This window comes from Orbicella franksi, chromosome 7 (assembly GCF_964199315.1).
Source record: "Orbicella franksi chromosome 7, jaOrbFran1.1, whole genome shotgun sequence".
In the NCBI taxonomy this organism is placed as follows: Eukaryota; Metazoa; Cnidaria; class Anthozoa; order Scleractinia; family Merulinidae; genus Orbicella; species Orbicella franksi.
The window spans coordinates 22604397-22624840 of NC_138151.1; the positions used below are offsets into that span (position 1 = coordinate 22604397).

The window sequence follows — 20444 nt, forward strand, 5'->3', positions numbered from 1 at the left end:
TAACAGTAAACTAAAACAGGAATATCTACAGCACTGGTACATGTACAGGTGTACATGTGATTTCATAAACTAAAAAATAATGTTGACTCATTACTGCTACGATGAAAGTACAGTTCATTTTCAATTACTCAAGCCCCTTACAAATAAAATTTTGCACTAACGCAAACGCAAAACTGATTTGGATTCTGCATGCTGTGTATACCCCTGGCGATGTCAAACCTGATCTGGAGCTAACCTATGGTAATGAGTTTAATAACAAAACTCAGTTATTAACAACTGACAACTGAATGCAGCAAATGGTGACGTTCAGACACTAATCAATTGAGACAATCCTTACTAACGTTAGTTTATATTACAAAACTCAATAATAATTTTATAAGTACATGTTGCTAACTTGGATGCCTTGATTGTTGCATAAGTAAAGTTAATCTATAGCAGAACTCCTTCACGCTGAAGGTGTGTGAGCAGAGCCCCAAACCTTAGAAAATTTGGCAACCCATCAATCTAAAAATTTTGGTTGCAACTTAGCAAGCTTAAGGGCCCATTAACCGATCTTTTCGAGCCGTTGCTAGGGAAAATTTATTCTCATATAACCTCGTTATTTTTAGTTACTTCAGAGTTATTTCATGTGTTTTAACTTTTTCATGATCAGCAACACTAGTGATGATGTCATCAGGCCACGCCCATGGTCATGTGACTAATACTGAAAAAACCCAAAGGCTCTCAGGCAAATTACTTTATCGGAATTGTTTTCATTGATTTAATATTTTAATTTAAATCCTCATTATGCTATGCATAGATTTTGTTTCATTTCTAAAAGGTCAGATTTTGAGAGAATTTCAAAATATTAAAAAGTTCGTAATTTTCTGAAAAAAGCATGATTTTGAAAAAGGAATGCATAGCTGTTTCCAATGTTGCCTTTAATCGAAATCCGTCAAAAAAGGCTGGATTTAAGGAAAAACCACGTTTCCTTTAGTATTTAAAGAAACCCGAAGTGCGCCCGATATATATTGGAAGTTACCCTATCAGCGCGTGCGCAATTTACATTACCAGCACACTTCGGTAAGATCAAACAAAGCCACAAGGAGCTGGTTTTTTTCTTTCTATTGCTCTTGTTTTTCTGTCTTTCTCTTATTTTGTCTTTGCTTGTGATTTTTTTACTTTGCATTTTGTGAAACACAAAGGAAAATATCTCAAATGTGAGCGAATTTGGAAGTTATCAAGTTATTTTTATTTTCTGCACTCAGGCTGACGTAAGTAACCAGAAGTGAAATTTCACCTCCTTAGCAACACGCGCGAGCACGCACATAAATCGGTTAATGGGCCCTTAAAACCTTGAAAAAATAAGATAGTAGCATTATTACCATAGGTACATATTTGCTCTTGGACATTCATGTTATGGTTAATTGACAGGTGTCAAAACAAAGTATTTGCTGACCAGTATCATGTGACTATATCGTGGGCTCAAGTTTAAAGCTCATTTAGGTCGCAGGTGCTTTTGAAGTTAACCACTGACCAGGTACTGGTCATCAATTGGATTGCACAGTCAAGTTAGTTTAATACTCTGGGAGAGAAGGAGGGAGTACGTGCAATGGCAAAATTAACCCCTGCTGCATTGTTGACTTTTGTTCTGACATGTTCCTTGCACAATCGTCTTTGGAAAGTCCCTGATATATTGCATACATAATTTCTAATTGGGTATAGTTTGTTAAAATTTAACTTGAAAAATAGTGAAACCACACACTGAACAATCACATGCTCTTAATTGAGCTTTTGAGTTTCTGACCCAAGAAAAAAATATCCTCTTTTTCCTTTATGGTTAATTATTACAATCAGGAGCTCCGCTTTTAGACTTAGATAACAACTAACCTGTAAAACATAAATTTATACAAATGTACAACTTACCAACAGCAGTGACGTGGACAGTAGAATTGCTTTGTATACCAACTGTATTTACAGGAACACAAGTGTACACTCCATCTGCCATTACAGTGGTGTTAAACACACCTGAACTGCTGTTACCAATAAGGTTGCTATTAAAGAAGTAGTGATACACATGAGCATCAGGGTTGGCATCTGTACTGCAGTTTAGCACCAAATTACTCTCACGCAGCAAAGTGGTATTAACAGGATCAGCTGACATACTTGTCCCAGTGGGCAGGTCTGCCACAAAAACAATTGAAAATAATTTATTTTAATTAATAATTCAAAGAGATGATCAATTATAACATTTATTAATAAAACTAACAAATAGATAAGAAATCAAACATATTTACGGCCATAATTTGTTCTTTTGAGGACATACACTGTATTCATAATAATCTGTTTCAATGTGTGACAAAATCCTTAGTTGGTTGAGCAAACCAAAACAGAGACCTGTAAAAACAACTTATGACACAACAGTATGTTGAAGCTTACAGGTACAATGATGTACAATGATAATTATTACCTTCAGGTATAATACTACATATGAAAGCCACACTTTAGGACAGGGTGAGTTTAAACAGAGCAAATGATAAGGCTTTAGATTGATTTTCTTTGTCTTGAGATAATCAAATGGTAATAAATTTGGAACAAAGGGAAGTACAAGACCATGTTGTGTAAAAGTCACAGCCTAAAATTACCATTACCATTACCATTTTTAGCTGAAAAATGTTCCAGTGGTTAGCCAGAAATTTGCATTAGTCTCCACAGTACGATTAAATATTTTAATGGGTTTTATTTGCTTTTATTACATGTAATTCATGTACTTTCTATATGACATCAGTTTCAAAATGCCGTACCTTCACGCAACACTAATTACCAAACAAAATAGGACAATATAGTTGCTGTTGTTTAAAAATGAATTTTAGGCTGTGACTTTTACACAACATGGTCTTGTACTTCCCTTTGTTCCAAATTTATTACCATTCGATTATCTCAAGACAAAGAAAATCAATCTAAAGCCTTATCACTTGCTCTGTTTAAACTCACCCTCTCCTAAAGTGTGTCTGTTTTACCTTACTTTTTCAACTTACTATATTTCAGTGTAATTGTAATTTGTTTTGTTCATTTGTAGTTTATTATGTCTCTTATTACTATTATCTTTCTCCGCTCCTTTCTGGTTCCTCACCTGTGCTGATAAAGCAACTAATTTTATTGTAAATGTGGAGGCCAACTAGAAAACCTAACAGTTTACTTGAGCCATACTCTAACTTTAATATTTATAAATTCTGGCCAACATATCTTCATGTAATCTTTGAGAAATAAAGTGCTATGTCAATGTGGTTGCTGTTGCTGTTGCTGTTGTTGTCTAGTTTGAAATCGTTTTGACTTATTGTTAGAAAAACTACACCAGTCATGTAATGGTACTTGTAAACAAAATTGCAAAACACTCTTTACAGTTATTTAAAATAAACATGTTACTTACAAAGCACATCCAGATTACATGTTCTGGTGGAATTGTTACCAATGCCATTTGATGCAAGGCACTGATAACTGCCAGCTTGACTACGATTAACAGTTGTAAGAATAAGCTGTTCTCTGCGAGTGAGAACATCCCCAGTGTGTTGCCATATCCATGTGATGCTTGGAGGAGGATTACCAGAAGCATTACAATGAAGAGTCACATTACTTGCTTCAGTTACTGGACTTGGACACTCCTGTGTTGACACCTCAGGCTCAACTGCAAAAATAATCAAACTCTTACTAACTTAACACGAGGGCCCTACTGGGGAATATTGGCCTGAAGTTACGGCAGTACAGACTGGGCACAGCAAGGTCCTCACAAAAATAACCGAGGGCCAATATTTTCCAGTACAGCTTGAGCAAGGTAGGTTAGTAAGTAGTATATTATATAGCACTCACCAACTTTCTAAAAAAATATACACGGCTTACGACTGTTTTCTTGGAAGCAATCTGTACAGCAAAATTGCAACCAAGAAATAACCAATCAGAATGCTCGGATTTACCTCACGACTGTACCTTGCCATACATCATGATGCTAACTGGTAATTGCTATATATATATATAGTACATTGCAGCTGGAGTTTAGGTACACTGTAAATCTAACACCCACTCTTAAGGGTTGATTTATGATCACATGGCAATAGATCCTTTGCATAAACGGCAGCTAAATTTGAATGACAATAGTTTACACATCCTTAGCCTCGTACTCATGTTTCAAGACAAAGGATTTTTTTACATGAATGTGAGGCTGAGGATTTAAAAGTATTGTTATTTCAATGTAGGCGCCATTTATGCAAAGGGTCTATGATTTAATCTAAATGTCACCCATCATGCAGCAATTAAGCAATTGTCGTCCATTCTCCCACTAATCAGAGATTACTTTGACTTCTTCCCTTATCACTTAGCACTAAACTTCAGCTACATTAACAAAACACTTTATTACTGGCCCCTTAGGAAATAGTTTTGTTTTCCCTTGAATCTTGATGTTTGTTCATGGTAACTAACTGTTTCCCTTGGGACCAGTAATGAAGTGTATATTAGTACTGACAAGTACTATTAGGAACTAATTGTTTTTTTCCATGTACACCCCAAGGAAAGGTGGTATATAATTATAAAAATCAAGGGTACACTTTTGGTGTCACAATAAGTTGATAGTTGTACTGAAATTAAACTGTAAACTTTCACCTACAGAATGCATTGTGCTCATACAAAACAGTTACAAGAAATACAGATATTAGAGTTACTGTCTAGAGAAGTGACAGGAAAAAAAACATAACAGACCTCAAAAAACATTGTAAAAAAAATGAAAACAACCTGTTTTACTTTTTGAATTTACATAGCCTCTATTTTTTATTGTACAGAATTTAAATGGTACAGTAACCCTAATTAAAATGTACCTAATTTTGTAGTTGTGTTTAAAATCTACTTATAATTACGTAGACCGTATTTTTGGTACACAAGAAAACATAGTGGCACATGTGCGAGACCCACATAGACCTCCACCCTTACCCTGTGTGTTTAGACTTACCATGGGCATTTACAATGTACAGTAGCTCACAGCTTTTTGTCTACTTTCTGCTTTCTATTGCAACACATCCACCATTCATATGAATGAGCTAAAATAAATTATTAATCATTCTTGTGTAATCAAGACAAACTGTACTTACAGTGTACAGTAATACTGAAATTAGCAATAGCTGGTTGCCCCACATTATTCCACGCAGAACATTTGTAGTTCCCATCTTGTTGTTGTGAGATGTTGTTTATACCGAATCTCTCTCCCTGGTGCAGCAATGTTAGGCTGCCATGTTTTATCCAGCTGACAATTGGTTCTGGTTTACCAGTTGCATTACAGTGAAAAGAGGCATTGCTACCCTCAATGACAGTCTTATCAGATGGAGTGCTATCAATTTCAGAAGGATCTGAAAATAGAATCAACCATTACAAGCAGATTAGAACAGTAAAATTTCATCTGCAAAACTGTACACTATACACTGTTTGAACAACTCCAGCTGGATCTAGTTAGACATTGCCCCACCCCCTCTATGGTCCTTGGATGATAGAAAAAAGTATAAGAGACAAATGCAAATGATGATACCGTAAATCCTCAAATTAGTGGCTGGGGCACTTATTTCAAATTTAGGAGAAGACTGGAGGCACTTATTTGAGGGGGGCGCTTAATTAGTTTTTACCAGATCCTGGCCTGACCTGATATTTTTTTAACACATCATCTGCACATAAACAACAACATAAGCTGTTTATAAACATAAATAGTCAATCCTAATAATTTTTCATCGTGGCACTGTTAGTAATTGCAATTTTTTCCAAACTTCACATGTTTACAAACTGAAACAATGTACAAATCTAATACAACACAACAAAAACTGTACATCCTTTGTTGTCTCATTACTCATGTACAAAGTGGGGGGAGGTGCAGTGTTGGTAATTAAAAGAGTCAGGCAAGTACAAATCATCGCTTACTAGCCCGTTTGGTAAGTACGATTTTTAACTGCGGTAAATTATTTAAGCTTAAATAATTATGTTTACACTCCTTTTTATTCTCCATTTCGGCAAGAATATCCCTGAATGAAAAGTTACCAGTGTGTTTTTTTTTTTACGGTAAATTACTTTTTAATCTTCGGAGATAAATTGCCAAAACTGATTTGAACTACAGTAGAGATCATGTAACTTGTAAAGATGTCAACTAACACTCTACTAACATATCAGCCAACATTAAATTATAACAGTTAATGTTTCTTTAGGACCCTAGATATTTCATGCCTCAAAATGATGCTCAGATAATATTAACAAAAACATTCATGCATCACACAAAATTAAAATGTTGACTTCACAGTACAATGATGTGGATAATAAGAAAATAATTAATTATCTCCTATTATTGTACATCAAGATGCAGAGTAGCACCAATTTCTGGCCATTGTCTCACAGTATTACAGGAAGATCTTCTATAAGTGGACAACCTTGGGATCCAAATTTAAGGTGTCCGCTTTAGGAAAGTAAAAAACTGTAGTTTGGGCATGTACTGCACATCTATATGGAGCTTAGCACGTGAATAAGTGTCTATTTACAAGAGATCTTCTCCCCCCCCCCCCCCTCCCCGCCCCCTTGCCCAAAAAGTGTCTGTTTCTCTACTGAAATAGAACCAAGACAAGTTCTGTTGACTGAAATTAATTACAGGAAACAGAGAACACTTTCCATGTTTCTTTCAAGATACATGTATAGAAACATGAGTGGATGTTTGGGAGAACAAGAAATGCAGTGGAAACTGGCAACTGTTGCCACTGCTCTTTACAGTTCTTCCAAACTTTAATAAGTGTTTTCCATCTAGAGTAACTGAAACACTACTGGTTGGGTAGCAGATCACGCAATCTCAATTGAATGGTGTGATATCCATTAAGAGAATGATTTACTGGAGTGTAATGTCCAGCAGAACCAAGGCCCCTATCCCCAAAACAATAACAGCTGCTACACTGAGATGACCAACAGCATAAATTTCAACTTTATGAAAGCTGTTACACCTCCATTTCGTACCAGGTCTTTTCTAAACAGGGTAATAATTAGCTCTTATTAACCAAGCTGGAGGTCTGTATGGGAGAATCTTGACTGAGGTCGTGAGTACAGACCGAACGCAGTGAGGTCTGTACATGCGACCGAGGTCAAGGTTCTCCCATACAGACCGACTTAGCTTGGTTAATAAGATGTTTATCATATGGCAAAGAAGAAAACTTTAATTCTTTTAACATAACTGATGGTTTGCTGACATTTTGCTTGCGAACGGCGATGAGCTTAACTTAAACCTGCCGAAATTTGCTCATCCTCTTTACTTTTTTTTTGTCATCAGGCTTTTTGGCACTTCCATAAATGATTGAGAAGAAAATAAAAGAACATTTGGTGAACATTTTTGTACTTTAGTTTGCTACATTGTCAACGCAAAATGAAACCGATCTAGATGCCGGTCTAGATGGGAAAATCTAGACCGCGGTCAATGGCGATTTCAGCTAATCAAATTCATGAATTCGGTAGTTCCCAGTCCTTGTGAGACACGGCCATATAATAAAATAAATTATGAAATCATATCTGCACAACCTTGTACATGAGAATAAGTATTCACTGACTGATTTAAACTTACAATGCACTTCAAGATAAGCACTGGCATTCGGAGTCACATTCAAGTCATTGTCGGCAACACACAAGTAGTATCCTGACTGATTCCTGAAGACTGGAAAGCTAAGTGTTCTGCCTGTGGCCACAGTTTGTCCACCTCTGAACCATGTAATGTTAGGGGTTGGGTTACCAGATGCATCACACATGAACGTCACTGTCTCTGTTTCATTGATTGTCTGGTTAGTTGGTCTGCTGATAAAACTTGCTGGAACTACAAAGTTTAAAACAACAGGTAACATGCTATAAGTAACGTTTCAAGGGTTCAAGTACTGTATTTTCTAATCACATGTGCATGTACTTATAATTATAATAGAAATGGTTATTGTTATTATGAAATGACTGAAAGGAGAAGCTAAAAAATGATGACCATGGTAACTTGACATAATTTAATGTAATGATGTAGTTCATTGATTTCTGTTCTTCGCAATAACAGAGAATCAAATTTATCTTTCATACTAGACTTTCTCAAAGTCTGTTTCCAGTGTTCTGGCCTGCAGTGCACCATTTTTTACCGACCAGTTTTCTGGTTGGTGGTGTGCTGGGGTGTGACTGCACTGATCTCCAGTTGAAAGAGTGAAACTGCCTGACGTCATTTTACGCAAAACATGATCCTTGCGAAGCGATCGAAATGAATGTTCAAAAAGCTATATTAAAACCTCGGTTTTAATAAGCTTGGTTTCAAAGAAATTGGACTGAATCAACACGGAGTACTTGAAGGATACATTAGTTGTCAAGACGTGTTGATGATTTCACCGACTGGACCCTAACAATCCACACTGCGCCGTTGGTGTTGGACTTTTTTAAACATGGTGAAAGAGAACTTGTTGAGACAGTTTGTCTTGTTATTTTTCCTTTCATTTCCCTAATGAAAAGCTAAGTGTCCAGCCTTAACGAGGAAGGAGTCCAAGCTGTAGTTTTAACAATGACTAATAAAGCCATGGCCGATAAAATGACTACCAGAGTTGTCAACAAAACCCAGGCTTTCGCTTTAGCATAAATTAATTTGAACATGCTGTCAGCAAAGCACGTCTGCGTAGAAGGGAAGGGAAAGGGTCAAAAGGAGCGTGGGAGTTTTAGGAGGGGAGGAGGAGGGTCCTCTTCCCGCACGTTCACAAGCTTCACGCGCTCATTTTTTCCCCTTTCCCTCCCCGCCGACACCCGGCAGGTTTCTTTCACAGGTCACAGGTCACAGTCAAAAAAGCACTCATTAAAACTCGCGATGTAAAAATTACCCGAGATTCCCAAGATGTTTCCATGCAACAAACTCTAACTAAAAATGTTTTACTGCATAATTTTAATGAAAAAATTTCTAGGGGTGGTATATGTACGAAATGGGTTGAAATGTAGCTTTCAGACAGGTAGTGTCACAGATATTTAATCATAACAAGATTATGATAGCAAATTGAACTGCTTTATTTCTATCCATTTTGAAATCTTTACAATGAGTATGTACTAAACAGAAACAAGAGGGTCCCCTATACCTCTTCTGAAAACAATTTCATGCATAAGTAATTGGCCTTCTCATGCATCACGAAAAATTCGAAAAACAGCTTCACGTTCACAGAAAAAAGCATGCAATCACTTTTCACGTAAAAATGCAAAGGCTAAATCATGTGTCACATAAAAATACAAATTCTAACCACGTTTCACAAAACATACAGAAACCTCCATTTTGATGCCTCGCAATGCCGTGTGTGACACATCGTGACAGACTAGACTCTAGGCCCTCTTGGTTCACTGTCGCTGTGGTTAGTTCTCAGTCCTTCAGCAGCAAGCGCGTCAAATGGGCTGGTTTTACATCTAGTTTGGTGTAGTTTACGAGCTTTAATGACGCTAAAATCTCCAAAAAAAGTGAACAATTATTCCCGCAAAAGTTGTTGGTTCACAAATCACGCGTAAGTAAATGCATAATTCACGGATCAGTGTAAACCTCTTTCATTTTCATATTATATTGAAAGGCTACAAAGAATTTATGTTTTCAACAGAAATAAGTCTTAGCTTTCTTTGGATCAATATTTTTTATTTCAGTGCTACAGCTGATTTCCCCTATGCGTTTTTTTTTTTTTTTTTCAGAAAAGAGCTGTTATAGTTACACTTGGGACGCACTTGACTGTTTACATCTGTTTTATGACATTTTGGCATATTTTTGGTGACCTGTGACCCGTGACCTGTGAAAGAAACTTGCCGCTTTAACGCCTGCCATGCAGGCTAGCGAAATGTTGATCATTTTTTCGCTTTTAGATAGTTTTTTTTTGCCTCATCTTGCATGAAAATGTGTTGTTATTGAGAACTTGCTGTCACGTTTCTTTCATTTGATTGCCTTTATTTGGGAATTTTAGGTTTTAAAGTGAACAGTATTTTTGCAAAATGGATTTCTGTATATTCAAGACTTAATTTATGCCAACCTCCGCAGTTTGTTTGTTTAGTTTATTTGCTTCGTTCAAATTTATTATTTTTTTAGTCTTATTCAGCTACTACAGAACTGCAGAGAAAAGAACTAAGTGGGCACTAATTTAACACAGTTGAAATGCGATTTATCTCAAAAAAATCAGCTTCTTTTTGTTGTCTTTTTTTATTTACAACTTTGATCTTTACTTTGCTGTGCTGTATTGTTTGTTACACAGTAAAGAAATGATCTGATTTCTTGTTTTTAAATTCAGATTGTTAGATGTGTCTTTTTGCTTTTATTTTCCGGTGTTTTCTCAAATGTTATCTGTTATAGCAGGGCTCCAAATTAACAAAATCCTTAAGTCACCATTTGGCGACTAAGTGGTAAAAAATAGTTGCTAAATGTAAATTTTTAGTCGCAAAATCAACTAGAAGAGACACAATCCATACAAATACATGACATACTCAATCCTAAAGGGTTTGCAATGCACTATAGGAAATTTTGAACAGGGGTAGCCATTTTGAAGTTTTTGAGAGAGAAAGAGTTGTTTACTTTAGTGTGCCTTAGAATAATCAAACATGGCAATCCAGTAGCGATCAAAGAATTGTGGGTTTGTCTTATTATATCTATTCAAATAAATTGTGTCTTTCATCCACAAGTAATGTTCTTTTTCCTTTGAGATTACTGCTAGCCCTTTTAATTTGTGTCAGTAAAGGCAAAACCTAGGCGCAAATCTGCGGCTACTCTCGTTATTCTAGTTGCAAATAAGTAACTTTAGTTAAGTAGCAAATGCAACTGTATTTGTCGCAATTTCAAGCCCTGTATAGTAAAATAATAGACTGAAATTCTCTTGTATTTGGATTTGTTTTGTCCTCCCAAGTTGATATATTAACTCATTTTTGTGAGTTCAATTTTCTCGGCTTTTGTCATGCAGCAAAGAAAAAATAGAATTTTCTGTTTTCGTATCAGTTTTACACATCAAGTTGAGTTCTTTTTGTTGATATTTCGTAGTATTTTTGGCCCTTCATTAATTCAACTTTAGTAAACAACGTCTTGAAACCTGATCTTTTGTCTGTGGTTTCTGTACATATGGTTTATTTTTGTGCATCCGCTCACTCTGAAATATTTCAAAAAAAATGCCGAAGAGTTAGGGCGTCCATCAGCAGGCAGGCTGTGAATCATTATGTCACATCCATATTTTCGTGCAGAAAATTATGCAAATTAAATTCGAATCCAAGCAAGGGGAACAAGTAGACTTCTTGTGACTTCATCGCTCACTCATTGCTACTTCGTTGCTCGTTTATTGTGACTTCGTCACTCTTGGAAGTAGAAGTTGAGTTGTGGGCAAGTCTACTTTCATACATGTACATGTAGATGTTAAAGGATGGTTCATTGAGATACATGTTTTCCCATCTGCACATAGTTCAACTTAAAGGAACAGTCAAATGTCCAGCAACCTCCAACCACCATGGAGCTCTGAAGCTATTGTTAAAAACTACAGTGTAAAAGTAAGGCAAACAAATTTTACTGACTTTTGCTTGATAAGATCTCACTGAAAATTTGAATGCCTGCAAAAATTTGCCAAAATCTAATGTCTGGAAGTGAGATTTTGGAGTAGTGAAAATTGGTGAAAGCGAAATTTACCAGTCATTTGGGATCATGTGTACTAAATGCATCCGCGGTCAAGTGTCAATCGATTACCCTTGACTGATACCCTTGATCGACATCCTGATCAACACTGGTGGACACTGCATGCATCGATAATCGGTCAACACTCGATCAACAGTTTTTTGATAGTCAGCCAAGTGTCCACCAACTGTCGACCAAGATATCGATAGAGTGTCAACCAAGTGTCAACTGAGGTGTCAATGAAGTATCGAGTGTTGACCGAGTGTCGATTGAGGGTCAATCAAGGCTATCAACCAACACTCGACTGTGGATGCCTTCAGTAGACATGATCCGTCATTTGGCAGTCTCAAAATGCAAATCTGAAAAGAAAACGTTGAAACACCAAAAATTTTTAAAAAGAAATGAGGGAACTTATTCATATATTCGGAGGTAAAAAATATCTTGACATGCGTCACTTGTAGCAAAGGTGGAACTGCTCATTCTCAGTTTGGTGTTTGGAAAAGTGTTTCATTCCTTAATTTCAACAGAATGGATCATGGCCCTGAAATGTGCAAATTTAGTTGAATTTCATTTGCATTACTTTTGCACAACACTGTAGGTGCCCAGTAAACAACAAGAGCCGCTGTCATTCAATAGGATGCAAATCAGTGGCTGGATATTGAAAAATTGGATCATCTGTACTAAAGGCAACTGCAGTTGAGTGTTGATTGATACCCTCAAATCAATACCCTTGATGGGCACTCCATCGACATCTCGTCTAATTTTTGATCGATGCATACGAGTCGATCAACACTCTGCAGACTATCGACCAACTGCTGATCAAATGCCGACCAAGTGTCAACCAAATATCGATCAGGATGTTGATCAAGTACTGATCGAGATGTCCATCGAGGGTATCAATTGAGGGAAGTGATCGACATTCGACTGCTGATACCTTAAGGTTACAGTATACCTTCAGGGGTGTCTCACGCGCAAGCAATGTAGCGTGTGCAGTTTAAACTGTAGATAACTAAACCCCTATATCAAATTAAAGCTTATGGAGCTGGCTATCAAACTATACCAAGAATTTTGAAAGAAAATGAATTGTCAAATTTTTCACGACCACTAAATGCGAGCGCCCGAATCACCTTTCGAAAGCTACAAGTCAAAGCGAATTTCGTTTTTCGCTAATTTAATTTTTTCCTCGGTTTCAGAGCCCAAAGCGCTTAAAAAAACGTGTCTGCGTTTTGGCATATTCAATTGCAGTAAAAAGTTACAGAACATTTTCAAAGAAAGAAGAAAAAGTATTTCGAAATTAACAATTCCCAGACACTTTTGTAGTTTATATGTTAAACTAGCCACTGTCCAAATTTAAGAGCAATTGAACAAATTCCCTTTGAGTTATAACTCTTTAAAGTGTCTGCTTCAAGTGAAAAAATTTATTCGACAAAACAGCGCTAAGAAAAATTTTCTGCTTCGCAAACAAACTCTGCCCACAAACATCTTCAACTGGGTTCTCAGATAACTAAGCCAATCAGTGCAGGGAAAGTTTACTACCGTTAACCTCCTGGTGAAATTTACGCGCGAATCTCTAAAAAACTCTTGTGTTTCGCAATGCACTCAAGGAACCGAAGGCAGAGAGATAATTTTTCTGTAGCTCGGTTTTTCTTGAAGCTGGTCTGGCAAAATGGGGAAGACTAAAAAGGATACGAACGCTAGAGTGGCTGAGCGAAGGAAACAAACAAAAGAAAGCATGGAGAGCAACTGTGTGTGGGCAACTGTGCATGGATAATATTTCAAATGGTCTCAACTAGTCCGACGATTCGTCAATATCGGACTCATCAGAAGAGTCTCTGTCAGCATCCCTGTTATTGCTGTCAAGTTCCGAAATTTTTACAGAACCTTTCTTTTCTCTTACCACGAATATTTGCCCACCTTATACGATAGCTATAGCTTCATCCACGTGGCGAACTTCTTCACTCATTGATGTATTTTCATTCGTTCTTCGCTGTTTTCGCTTTTTCGAACTGATCCATGGTTTAAACGTGGTCTATGTTTACTTATAACTTAATAGAGACACGCCTAATACCAAAAATGCTGGGTAGTCAGAACAACAATGCTGATCAACTGAGTAGTCAATTCGTGACATCCATATAGGTAATTCCCGCAAAATCATCTCGGTTGATTGCATACGCGCCATAGGGCTGTCAATCAAGAGGTAAGCTTTTACTTCCGGTGAAAACGTAAAACCGCCATTTCTCTGCCAATATTTAGCCTTTTTCAACACTTTTTTCAGAAATTAGAGATTATTCTTCGACCACTATTTTGACCCAAAAATCCAAATTTGAAGAAAATTGCCGACCCGAAGGTATACTGTAACCTTAAGTACACATGATACTAAAAATTTAATTGCTTTTGTTTTCCTTGGTGTATGCCAACCATGATGAATGCATTAAAAATGTTTCAAAAGCACTTGTGACATCACTGCAACCATACATGTACTTTGAACTGATAGCCAATCAGAGTATGAGAATTATCTGAACATATGTGTGATTCTTGGTTTAATAATAATTATATGATTGTAAATAATATTATAGTTTACCAAGGACATCAAGATAGACGGTGCTTTCCACTTTTACTGCTCCCCTGGTCTTGACAGCAATTTTATATATCCCTGTATCTGAAGCAGTAACATTGTGGATGATCAGTGTGCCTGGGCGTTCCAAGTTAAAACGATCTTTGAACTTCGGAGAAACTTTAAGGCCAAGGGTATCAATATACCCAATGTACACGTTGTCTGCACCAAAATGGAAATCAACCTCCTTAAATTCCTCATCGCCAGCAATGGTATAGTTCCAGCGTAGGTACACTACTGAAGTGTTTACAAGAATCTTGAGAGGGTTGTCCAGTTCCAACGAAATATTAATCGACGCTTCTGCAAGCAAACACAAGAACCAGGGGGCATCAATGAACACGAAACGTAAATTAAGGATGGCTATTTACTCTGTATCAAACAGCAAATGGTTAAATTGATAAATAAAGGATGAAAGCATCATGTCGTTTTCGTTTATACACAAAGACCGGGTAGATTTTACAGGAATGGCATCCATGATGAGAGATACGCTCGAGAATGAAGTCTTGTGGCGAAAATTAAACTAAATAAACCTACCGATAAGCGGAGCATTGCTAAGCGAAACAACCACAACAAAAAACGACCAATTAGCCAAATTCAACAAAGACACCATCTTTTTCTGCTCAAATATTGCGATGGTTCATCAGAAGCAAACTTTTAAAGCTCAACTGAGCTGCACATTAGCTTACAGTAATCGACAGGTCTACTCCAAATTTTAGAAGCACAAACTATCAAACGCCCAAAAACTCACATGCCTTAAATGCGATGGTGAATATTACACACATTAAAATTAATGGTGACAAGAAACCACAAAAGTAACATTCACAGATGGCCGACACTTCTTTCATTGTCTTCAACAATCACCTGCAATCAGTGTTTCCAACAAGCTCCATCCAGCGAGGAACGCCGCCAAAACAATCCGCTGGGAAATGCTAATTCATCTTGCCATGTCTTTTTTCGGTAACCTTAAGCTTTGAGACAAAAGAAGGGACATTGAATTAAGAAAAGCTATTAAAAATTACGACGTTTTTCTAATATTTTAGAAACGCTTCTGTTCTTTACCTTTTCTCTCGAGTTTTCTTTCTCACGGTCTTCGCGCTACTTTTCTAGTACTTAGTCTCCTGAGAGCCACGTCAGGTTCCCAGGCTCTCTCTACTTACCTCCTAAAACGAGGTTACAACCGTAATTTCGTCACCAAACAAGTACGACGAGCCGCCGACTTTCCCCCGCAGACTCTCGTTACAAACCAAAGACGTCAACAAACCTAAACGTATACCATTTACAACTACCTTCAATCCATCACTCCCTCACATCTCTAACATCATGAAAAAACATTACAATTTGTTGCTCTCTTCTAACCGCTGCAAAAACGTTTTTCAGCATTTGCCTGTTGTAGCCTTCAGACGCTCTCCTAACCTTCGTGACTTACTAGTTACAGCTAAACTCTCTTCTAATTCTTCTAATCACCAACTACGTTCTGGTTCTTTCCGTTGTGGCAAAAACTGTGCTACTTGTCCCTACATTTCTCACGGACTTACTACATATACCTTCTTTTCTACCGGGGAAACGCGCGCCATAAAATCCAACCTGACCTGTGACACTAAAAACCTCATCTACATGATTCAATGTAACCGCTGTAATTTACAATACATAGGAGAGACGAAACGACGATTAATTAAAAGACCGATTTAATGAACACCGCCGTACCACAGATAACCCTAACAATAAATCTAAACCTACTACCGCCGCCGAACATTTCCTGTCCTCTCCTAACCACACTGCTAACGACATGCAATTAATCCCCATCGAAAAAATCGTTTCTAACCGAGACTCTATCCGTAAGGCCAGGGAAGCTTTTTTAATTCAAAAAGGCAGAACAATTGATCCTAATGGTCTGAACATCCGCGAAGAAACATATTAATTGTTTCCATTTGTTTTCTTTTATTATGTTCTTTTATCATGTTATTTTATTTTACCGTATGCTTATCTTCAATTTACACTATCTATTACTTTTGCGTATTTCCGGTATTACGTAAATCTCGGCTACATAAAAACACGCACAAATGTAAAATCTTCCATTGTACCTGAAGAAGGCTGGTTTGGCCAGCCGAAATATAGTACACCTTCAAAAAAATCGTTCTACGTTGTGTCGGTTTTTGCTTTTGTATTCTTCTCTCTCCAATGCCTTGTCATCGAGAGCTCAGCGGGTCTATTCATTCATCCGTGCCGGTTTCCGCGCCGCTTATTCGCTAGGTCCGCTAGTAACGCTAGTTGATTTCTAACTGAAACCGTTCGATTATAGCACCCACCTTAACAAGATTTTAACGAGGGGATTTAGAACGGATGTATCGTGATGGTTGAACAGTTACCAGTTTTCTGAGAAGGATAAGGAAGCTAGCGTTGAATTTCCAAGAATTTAATCAATCAAATCATATGTCGGGCCTCGCGCCACATGCAGCAACAGCGGCGTAGGGTGTGGGGGAGGGGGGGGGGGAGAAGGGTGAAATTATAACCTCTTCAAGGCGTTCGGTTACTCAGTGAGTTGGCTGGATGTTGGCCAGGTTCTTTTTTGTCTGTTTATTTACATGGACGTAGTCTAGGTCCACGTAAAAGAAGATCTAGGCAAATATCCAGCCATCTTGACTTAAAGAGCTTGTTCAGATAAAGGTTCTATCATACAGCATAGTAATAATAACAATGATAATGATAATGATAATGATAATGAAAATGATAATGAAAATAATAATGATAATGATAATGATAATAATAATAAGGACTTTCAAGTATTTCATACGAACTTCAAAATTTGTTTGCGACAATTGGTGTTATTATCAATGATTTCTTTTGTGCAGATATTTAAAACAGTCTCATAGAAGTTTGCAATATGATGTACATCATTTCGGTACGAAAGTTTTGACCACTTGTTACTCGAACTTCTAGCTAGTGGATTCCTTCTTAATACTTCGTTGAAAAATGTTTCGAAATCGCTATTTAAATTAAAGGAAATTTAGTTAGAAATCTACTAAAACAATTAGATTATTCACTCTCGATTTCTATGAGGTGATAGAAATCTCGAGTTCATAACCTGATTGTTAGATAGAAACAAGATTTTACTAGTAAACCAATCAGCTTCTTATACAAAAACGATTTCGAAAAACATTTAAGCAGGAAAATTAACGTAAATAAAGTTACATGACGTTTCGACGACTTCATGACATCATTGTCGAATGAATGAAAAAGCGGATTCCATTTGCGCGAAACTTTTAATATGAATGTGTTCATGTAACGTTTGCGTTTTCTCACATCCTAAGTACTATAAATATGCCTTCTGGTTATTTTTAATTTATTCATTCGACAATAATGACATGAAGTCGTCGAAACGTCATGCAACTTTACTTACGTTAATTTTCCTGCTTAAATGTTTTTCGAAATCGATAATTATGCCTGACAAAGCAAGGTTGTCATGGAAACAAGGCAGAGTCCCATAAATAAGGCTTTTTTTCTCAGCTTTTCCCACCTAACTTATACACTCAGTAAACAACTTATTTCATTGTATTTTGATTACTTTTCTTGTTATCAACGTATAAAGTTTCCCCTCACCTTCCAGTCCCCTGGGTACAGGGTACGAATGCTACATAAAATTTAGTTTCAAATCCCTGTCAGTAGGAAAGTTTCTAGTTTATGGTTTGAAAATATATATTTCCTTTAAATAATTTACTTTGGGATCATTGATTGTTTGTTAATTGTGCAGCTGGTATCTAAAAATCTCTCCTAAAAAGTAATTAAAAGATTGACAGGAAGTGCGTAGTAGGTAACTTCTCTAAAAATGTTTCGTAGTAAAAAAGCCTCAACCTCAGTATTTTTTTCTTTGTATTACTAAACTAAGGGCTGAACTTTGCTGGGATACTAAGACTTCACGATATAAAACATGGGCATGGAAAATATGCGGTCTGGAAAACAGGCCATTTCCGGTTGCGCCCCATACGCTTCAAATAGGACTAAGTTGTGATCACAGCCACAGGCTAATGAAAACTTCCCATGAGCTAATGTTTTTACCCATAGAAGCCTAAGGATAGGGCGTTACAAATATGGTTTTGGTTTTGTCTGAAATTAATTGTACGTTGCTAAAAGAGAGAATGAAAAGTGGCCAAAATTACACTAAAAATCAGCCTCTGGGGACCCCTGAGGGGCTGATATCCAGAACTCGGCTAAAAAATGGTCATTGAACCTGAAACTTTGGCACATTACATAAGTCCACATAATGACTTTGTGTACCAATTTTAAGCGAAATCGGCCGACCTTCATTTCCAAGTCTGCCCCGGTCTCTCAGGCAGAAGCTCTTAATCGAGTCGTCAATTTAGTTCCAGAGTATAGGGCCTGAAATTCCAATGTTAAATTTACCATAATTAGTGCGATAGAAAGTGGATCGAACAGTAAAACGGGTATTAAAACTGTGTTAATTATAAAATATATGCCTTAGTCACTACGCGCGCTATGATTGGCCAATTTAGCGTCTGTTTGCTTCTATACGTCCCGCTAGAATCTGAAGTTGATCCCGAACCTGTCAACACACGTAGGGATATATATAAAAATGTCTTAGCTTATCTTACTAACCTTATCTTCTCGGTCCGCGCTGTAAGTTGCGGATCCTCGTTTTCCCCTTAACTTCGATTTATAGCACGTGCACACAGATCGAATTGGACAAAATTAGGTTCGGAAGTACGGGCCTCGAGAGTGATGTAATATTTTCAATTGAAATCCCAACGGGAGGATTCCCCCAAAAAAAGCTTGGAAAAGGTCGGGGATTCTCGTCGGAAAATTTGAAAATGAGCCTAAAAACGGAAATAAGAGTGCTTCTTTTATTATTTCTTCGAGTACACCTAAAGAGATGGCGTTTGATCATCATAATCCTAAGTGAGACCAGAATCCTTGATGTATACCCCTAAGCGAGAAGACGAGCATTCCTACCCTTTTCACACAGTTCCCCCCGGGGTTTGATATGCTGTAGTAGCTGTTCATTTAACCTGTACGCGGATACATTCTTTTAAAATGTTAAAACGGATTGTTCTCGATTCATGACGTTGCCACGACAACTGGGTGTAAACATACGCAAGTAGGTTTACCAAAATGTTTTATTACTTGATATTATCATTCCATACAGTTTTTTTCTTCCTTTTCATTGGCTGAGAGCTCACCACGTGACGTATAACTGCCTACAAATTAAAAAATGGTCTGCTGATGCGTAGTACCGTCTAAGTGTGTTTTGCTACTAATAAAATTCTGCTGATGCGTGATTGTAACCATGCTCCTGTGTGCAACCTTCCTGAGGTGTCAGAGAGTAATTTTCAAAAATATGAAAACAAACTTGGTGGACAAACGATACAACAATTATTGAACTCAGTAATAGCAAAATGTCATGATTTGTCGGTGTCTCGCATATAACTGATTTGCTCGCCACGTCACGGACAAATCATGATATTTTGCTCAACCTCGTCCAATAATTGTTAACAATTCTTCATTTGTGATGAAATATTTCCAGCCAAGTCTTATAATGAGGGTCGTTTGCATTGGCATCATAAGAAGAAGCAGCAGCACGATTTTGTAGTTTTTGAAGTTTCAAGTGGCAAGAGTTTTATTACGGTTTCCCCAAACGACACTACAATAATCAGAATGGTGTTGTTACTGAGCATTGTAACAACAATAACAACAACAACAATAATAATTTATTTGTACCTCATAAAAATAGTATTTATATCTAATGTATTTCTATAAGTAATCACATGATTTTGAGTGCCATCTGGAATAAATATGAACGAGTAAATTTTTTAAAGGCTAACAAATTTACAAGTGCTTATTTATTCCAAATTGCATGAGAATAGTCGTGTGATTACTTCTTAATACTACACTTGAAAACATGCTATTTAAGTTCGTCTACACTTTGTTTCCTTACACAGTCTGCGGTGTGTTTGGTATTCCAACACCTTCGAACATTTCCGAAAATATCTGCAAACCTTAAAGAAAATGTTCGAAAGCCTTCGGTGTGCTTCGGGTGATCTTTGGCAACCGTCGCAAATCTTTGGAAATCAACGGAAATCTTCAGAAAGGTTCAGGTGATTGTTGGAGGTTTTCCAGAATGTTTGGATGATATTCGTTTATCATTGGAAGTGTTCGGAAACGTCCAGA

The 20444-nt window shown here is 37.1% G+C and overlaps 1 protein-coding gene and 1 long non-coding RNA gene across 5 annotated transcripts in view; both read right to left on the reverse strand.

Moving 5' to 3' along the window:
- The window catches only part of LOC145492243 (hemicentin-1-like), a 49603-nt gene extending 35290 nt beyond the window's left edge, over window positions 1-14313 (reverse strand). For all 4 annotated transcript variants that reach the window (XM_081471610.1, XM_081471609.1, XM_081471607.1 and 1 more), the window contains exons 1-5: window positions 14232-14313; window positions 7598-7843; window positions 5115-5369; window positions 3410-3664; window positions 1906-2163 (exon numbers count right to left, since the gene is read on the reverse strand). In XM_081471610.1, coding sequence (XP_081327736.1) covers window positions 1906-2163; window positions 3410-3664; window positions 5115-5369; window positions 7598-7778 — 949 coding nt within the window. In that variant the 5' untranslated portion in view covers window positions 7779-7843; window positions 14232-14313. The remainder of the gene's footprint in view (window positions 1-1905; window positions 2164-3409; window positions 3665-5114; window positions 5370-7597; window positions 7844-14231) is intronic.
- Window positions 14314-14481: 168 nt separating this feature from the next.
- Window positions 14482-15497, reverse strand: LOC145492572 (uncharacterized). The gene is made up of 3 exons (XR_014050030.1): window positions 15324-15497; window positions 15126-15232; window positions 14482-14564 (listed from the first exon to the last, which is right to left on the reverse strand). It is a non-coding gene; the product is annotated as an uncharacterized LOC145492572 (long non-coding RNA).
- Window positions 15498-20444: the final 4947 nt, after the last annotated feature.